General features: G+C 43.8%; 1 protein-coding gene across 1 annotated transcript; it reads left to right on the top strand.

The window, feature by feature from the left end:
• The first annotated feature begins 1,520 nt into the window (after window positions 1-1,520).
• On the top strand, window positions 1,521-2,261 carry LOC149228010 (uncharacterized). Its single transcript, XM_089380647.1, has one exon. It carries the CDS (start codon window positions 1,521-1,523, stop codon window positions 2,259-2,261), a length of 741 nt encoding a protein of 246 aa, XP_089236773.1.
• The last annotated feature ends 4,522 nt before the right edge of the window (window positions 2,262-6,783 follow it).

Raw genomic sequence — 6,783 nt, 5'->3', positions numbered from 1 at the left:
TTCACGGGCATAGGTATAATATCGGGGAATTTTGATAATATAAGGGCAAAAGGACCTTCAACAGAGAAAGATTCAGACACACTTGCGGCGGTACAGGCGGATAAGTCGACGGTAGGCACGAGCAACAAACAAACAGGGACCTCCAAAAGGAAAAAACGCCTCCCATAGAGCAGCAATGAAATCTTCCTCAAGCTATCTGAGGACACACCTTTCCGTGAAGCTATGGACTCGGCAGAAAAGGTTCTTGTGGGTCGAGTCAGGGGTAGACATTACAGCGTGGAGAGGCTCCAAAAATGGACAATGGAAGTCTGGGGACATCATTTGTCGGAACCTCCTCAAGTTCAAACCTTCGTTAGGGGATGGTTTGCCCTGCAATTCAAATGCCTCACTCACACTAATTGGGTCCTATCCACCATATGGCACATTGATCAAGCACCAGTCCTCCTCCGAAGGTGGATGCCGATGTTCGATCCTGAACGAGAGAGGGTGGAGGCTGGTCCAATTTGGGTACGGCTTCTGAGCCTACCCTGTCACTTCTGGACAGAGCAGATCTTCAGACAGATTGGGGATGCCATGGGTTCGTATCTTACCTATGATGACTCTTTTATCTCGACAGGAAGAATGGCTTATGCCAGGATTTTAGTGCACATGGACCTCTCAGATGGGCTTCCAGAGTACATTAACATACAGTGGAGGAACGCTGTGAGAAGGCAGATGCTGGACTATGAGGGAGTACCTTTCAGATGTAGGCGCTGCCACAAGGTGGGGCACCTATTCAAAGATTACCCTCTGAACAAGTGGAATAGCAAGAAGTCAGTGAGACATTCTACTCAGGACTCTCAGGAACAGGAGGCTCAGTCGCATGAAGACAATGCAAGAGAGGAACAACCTCATGCCTCTGATGACTTGCATCGGATTTCTACCCCACGCTCTGGAGGAACAACCACATTTTCAGGCCTTGGTTTGCGGTCTTTGGAACCAGCTCAGAGCACTCTAAGGAAGCGTGGTAGGCCGCCCCATTGCCCCCCACCTCCTGTCCCTAGTTCAGCTGCGGCAGCCTCGGGTGACTCCAACACATCGGGTATGAATTCCATTCACTTGCCCCCCACTCAATGCTTTTCTAATATTCATAATAATTCAATATCTGAGTAGTTATTGGGTTCGGGAACTGTTTTCTCTATTGATACCCCTGTACAAAGTGTATGTGACATTGCTCCCCCCCCCCAACCTCCTTCCCCCCCACTCCCCCCACACTTTTCTGCACCCGTCCTCCGAAGCCCTCGGCCTCCTTGACAACAGCCTTGGAACCAAGATATAATACACGGTCTCGATCGAGGAATTCAGTCTAGGACCATGTTGGTCTTGATATCCTCCATCCCCCCCCCCACCAAGGCCTCTCGAGGTCGTCCCTTTGATTTTAAAAATGCCCAAGCACAAGCTGATGTTGACATTGCTTTGGGCAAACAATCTACCATCCCTGGGGTTCTTAGAGCAAGAACAACCCCATTGGAACCCCCTCCATGAAGATTCTATCCTACAATTGCAGAGGGCTGGCTAGGCCCGACAAAAAACTAGCTCTTTGTCGATTACTCTCTGCTGACTCTCTGGATATTATTTTCCTCCAGGAGACATTAGGTCCTACTATTGATATTGCTCGCTCTCTTGAGCACTCTTTGCTGGGTTGGAGATTTATAGGGTTGGATGGCCATGGCCAATCTGGAGGACTTGCATTGGGCATAAACACGAGATTTATCAAGGAAATTAACTGTTGGGGCAAACAAGGCTACTTAGGGGCTGATGTACACTTAGTTGAGATGGGAATGTGCTTCAGGATTATCAATATATATGGGCCTTGCCAGAACCGCCCTGAATTTTGGGACCGCCTCCTGGGTCTGGATCTATTATTGGTTGATAATCTGATAATCGGAGGGGACCTCAATTTTTCTTTAGGACATGTTGAATCATGGGGACTTCGTGCACAAATGGATTCCCTTTTGGACTACTTCTCGTCCATGTTGGATCAGCACCATCTGATCAATATTCCTACTGCAAAAATTCAAGCTACTTGGAGGAACAATAGAGTTGGTGACAATGGACTTGCAAGGAGACTAGACAGATTTCTTGTCAAAGAACAGGTCATGGAATTGGGATACAATATCAAGCAATGGGTTGGCACGGGTGGACTATCAGACCATTTACCTATTTACATGGAAATGGAATGTGGAAGAGATAGGCCGAAAGGACCATTTAAATTCAGTTAAACCTGGCTTAAGGATGCATCATTCATTGGCATGGTTACTGATTTCTGGAAAACAAACCCACCAGGGGTTAGAGGTGCAACAACAGCTGGGTTTATCCGCAACCTAGCAGAGCTGAAAAAGATGTCCAAAATCTGGGCCCATCAAAAAATAATTCAGGATGACCATGCACTGAGACAGATAGAGATTGAACTGGAAGTTTTTGAAAATGAGATGGGAGGACTTTATAGCTCAGAGGAGCACAAGAATAAAATCACATCCCTCTACTCAGCCCGGGGTAATATCCTCAAAGAAAGGGAAGACAAATGGAGATTGAGAAGCAGGGCCATCTGGATACAGGAGGGGGATGCTAATACAAAATTTTATCAAAAGTTTGCTAATGGAAGGAAAGCTATAAACACCATTTGGAAAATGCAGGATGAACAGGGAAGGACAACAAACACTTTCCCTCAGCTCGCCTCACTGGAAAACTCACACTTTAAAAATTCCTACAGTGACCCCAGGGAGACTAATTTAGCAGAAATTATCAGAGTTGCTCAGCTATTCCCTAGGTATGTGGAGCAAGAGGACGAGGAGGATTTGGTGCAAGAGGTCACTTTGGGGGAGCTGGAGGCCACTTTAAAATGGTTCAGCAAGGACAAAATCCCAGGGCCTGATGGTTGGTCCATCGAATTTTATTTGGCTTTTTTTGAATTGATTGGTCTGGATCTCCTTAGTGTAGTGGAGGAGTCTAGGGCTTCGGGACGCTTGGAAGCGGCCATTACCTCCACTTTCATTGCCCTAATTCCGAAGACTGATAATCCATCCACTTTTGATGAATTCCGTCCCATTTCACTTTGTAACTGTTTGTACAAGATAATAGCCAAAACTATTGCAAACAGATTGAATCCTATCTTATCAAAGCACATCCTGCCTGAACACTTTGCTTTCTTGAAGGACAGGCAAATCCATGAGGCAATTGGGACAGCACAAGAAGTATTACACTCTCTCCATAGCAAAAAAGGCAAAGGTATGATAATGAAGGTGGATTTATCTAAAGATTTCGACACGGTGAATTGGTTATACCTGAGAATGCTTCTAACCCACCTTGGTTTCCCTTTCATATTTATTAAATGGATTATGGGATGTATCACTAACATTCCTTTTAGTGTCCTGGTCAATGGGAGTGCATCCCCATTCTTCACCTCGGCTTGAGGATTGCGTCAGGGGTGTCCTCTCTCACCACTACTTTTTCTCCTAATCATGGAAGGCCTCGGACGGATAATAACAGAAGATCACAGGAGAGGAAGACTCAATGGTATAAAGATTACAGATGATTGCACGCTAACACACCTTTTGTTTGTGGACGACGTGCTGGTTTTTCTCAATGGGAGCGTAGGGGATTTGACATCGATCAAAGATATTTTTTCCTTATTTTAGAAGGCCACAGGGATGATCATTAACGATGGAAAATCTACTTTGACGGTCACAGCCTGCTCACAGCATGAAATACATTATGCTCTCCATAGATTCCACTTTACACAGATTGATCTGGAAGAGGGGCTGAAATATTTGGGATACAAGTTAAAGCCAATAGGATACAAAATAGCGGATTGGACTTGGCTCATTGCAAAGCTGGAAAAGAGGCTCAGCATATGGTACTTAAGATTCTTATCTCGTGCAGGCCGATTAACACTCATCAAGAGTGTCCTGGAAGCGACCCCGGTGTATTGGATGTCTCTGGCCTGGATTCCTCGAGGCATCTTGTCGAGGATACAAAATCTCTGCTGCAGATTCTTATGGAGGGGTAATCAGCCAGGAAGAATATATGCATGGGCAAAGTGGGATGCACTCACACTTCCAAAAAAATGGGGAGGCTGGGGACTCAAAAAGCTTGAATATTTTTCCTCAGCACTGGCAGCGAAGCTAGGATGCTTCAGACAATTTTTGGACAAGGGTGGCCTACTCGAAATACATCACCCCTGCACAAGTATTGGATTGGATCAGAAGACTAGTTAGACTCTTTACCAGTATTTCAATCATATGGAAGGCTATCCTGAAAGCTTTGGATCCCATCCGCTTTGGTATTACTTGGCGAATCCATTCGGGGAATAGAGTGTGCATTGGGATAGATTCGTGGATTGGATGTGGGAACATGCACAGATTACCTCCAGATCTATTAGTGCACCTAAGGGAACAAAATGTTACACACCTTGCTCACATAGCTGATGATTTCAACTCCTCTTTCCTTCAACAGGCTTGGAAAATAGATCTTCAACTCAACATTCCTCCTCCATGGCAGCAAATCTGGAGGGACTATACACAGGCCCTCCTGGAGGCTCATATCCGAATTACAGATGGTGATGACGAGTTAATCTGGGCTCTGGCGAAAACAGGGAGATATACACCAAAGGAAGGATACATTGTACTGGCAGAGCCGCGGAAGCCCCAGATCCTTCATCAGTGGTGGAAACACCTCTGGAAGCTAAAGGCGCCTCCTAGATCCAGATTATTAATGTGGTGCATACTGAGAAATAAAATCCCCACAGGGGATAACCTGATGAAGTGATCTTTCTATGGCCCTCACTGGTGTCATTTTTGCAACATGGATGGTGAAACTGCTTCCCACATATTCTTGAACTGCCATGTTATTCGCAATTTATGGAATCTTGTGACAGCAGCTGTCCCCACAAATTGTATCTGGCAATCGGGCTCTCTGGTTGATGCCTGGAACCTTTGGTTTTCCTCTGTCATGCCCCACAAATTGAGAAACCTCCCCTTGTTGTTTTGTTGGGCTGTCTGGATAGCTCGCAATCTTCTAATATTCCAGAATGCCCCCCCAGGTGGTCTATCATTGCTACCATGATCAAAGCGGATTATGACCTTATCCCTGATGACTCGCCCTCCCCTATCGCACGAAACATATCTCAGGAACAGATTGACCTCAACAAGCCCTGGGCATATTTTGATGGGGCTGCACAAGTAGAAGGTTGTGGTGGGGGAGCTATCCTGCACATTTCTGAGAGGCACTCTTACAGCCTGATTATGGGTTTAAGAAGGGGAATGAATAACTTCACAGAACTCTCAGCAGCTTTTTATATCATCCGCTTTTCTTTGGAAAAGAACTGCCATGCATTACAACTGTTTGGAGACTCTAAAATAGTCTGCGACTGGTTGAACAAAAGTTCTTATTGCTGGTCTTTTTCATTGAGACACATTCTGGATGAAGCATTAAGATTGATATCCAATTTTGACTATTTTTCATGTAAACATATCTACAGGGAGCAGAACTCAGAGGCTGACCGTCTTTCCAAAGAAGGCGCGATCCGGGAACAGGGCATCTGGATGATCCGCGAACAGATTGATGGAGAACTCTACCAGTACTATCATAGGCCTTTTATGGACATTTTGGACTGATCATTGGACACTTATTTCATATTTTGTACATATTTCTTTTTGCTGTTTCTGAACTGATATTCGGCCATTTATATGATTGGCACTGTTCATGTTTTTGGAATTATCTCCCTGCGTGGATAAAGATAATATTTTCCATGTTGTATTTTGTTTTATTTTGGACTCTTCTCACAGAGTCTGATTGGGCTACTACCTCCCTGCGTGGATACAGGTAGTGGGCTTTGGTGCTTCTTCGAAAGCGGTTATCTATCGATAGAAATATTGGAATATGCATATGCATCTACAAAATGTAATTTCCTTTTATTAATGAAATTATGAATTTTCCATGGGAAAAAACAATAGTGGGCTTCTATGGGGCACAATAATAACAATATGGGGACTATATGGGAACAAAAATATAATAAGGGGGTTTCACTAATAACAATAAGGGGTTACAATAGTAGTATAGGAACCTAACAGCAGCCCAAAAATTTTCACAAATGAACTAGTGCCTGTTCAGATCTTCATCTCCCTCATAAATGGGTATATGATTTAGTCCCGTCTTGGTCAACTGATGCGAAGTCGGGTGAAAATGATCATTGTCATTAGTTTCGTAATTGGAGTTTAGGTATTTACTTTCTTCTCTTATGTTAATTATTTTATATAATGATTCATCACTCTAACACTCCTTATCTGTATATTCTTGAATCAACTTGTTTGCGGTCGTGACTCTTCGTTGATTGATCCTGGACTTCATTTTTCTTCAAAAAATACGAGCTACGACGGGGGGGTACAATCGTGAGGTTAGATAGTTGGAGAAGTATTCAGCCTAATTCATTATTATTATTCAATTGGTTTTGAGTAGAATTTTCATTTTCTTGAAGGTTTCTTTGTTGGTCGTCGGTATACCAGACTACAGGTATTTCAGAATAATTCCTCAACTAAATAAATTATCTTATACTAGGACTCAAAAATGATCTCTCTTGTTAGATGAATTCTTCTCTTCCATTTTATTTAGCTCTAATACTTCTCCAACTTTTTCTTTGATTCTTTTATTTTCCTTTTTATTCCACATGATCCGCTACTCCCCCATGCCAACCTGACTAGTGTCGGTTTACGAGGGAGTATTTGTCGGCCATACTTATTTACTTAA

The sequence above is a fragment of the Pinus tabuliformis genome, chromosome J (genome assembly GCF_031772625.1).
Source record: "Pinus tabuliformis cultivar Carrire ecotype Pingquan chromosome J, CPIR1, whole genome shotgun sequence".
Classification (NCBI taxonomy): Eukaryota; Viridiplantae; Streptophyta; class Pinopsida; order Pinales; family Pinaceae; genus Pinus; species Pinus tabuliformis.
The sequence above is the reverse complement of the archived record's forward strand: the minus strand, read 5'-3'. Positions and strand labels throughout refer to the sequence as shown.

Excerpts from the sequence above, each read along its gene's own strand:
- LOC149228010 (XM_089380647.1), top strand. The coding sequence starts at position 1,521 with ATGAAGATTCTATCCTACAATTGCAGAGGGCTGGCTAGGCCCGACAAA.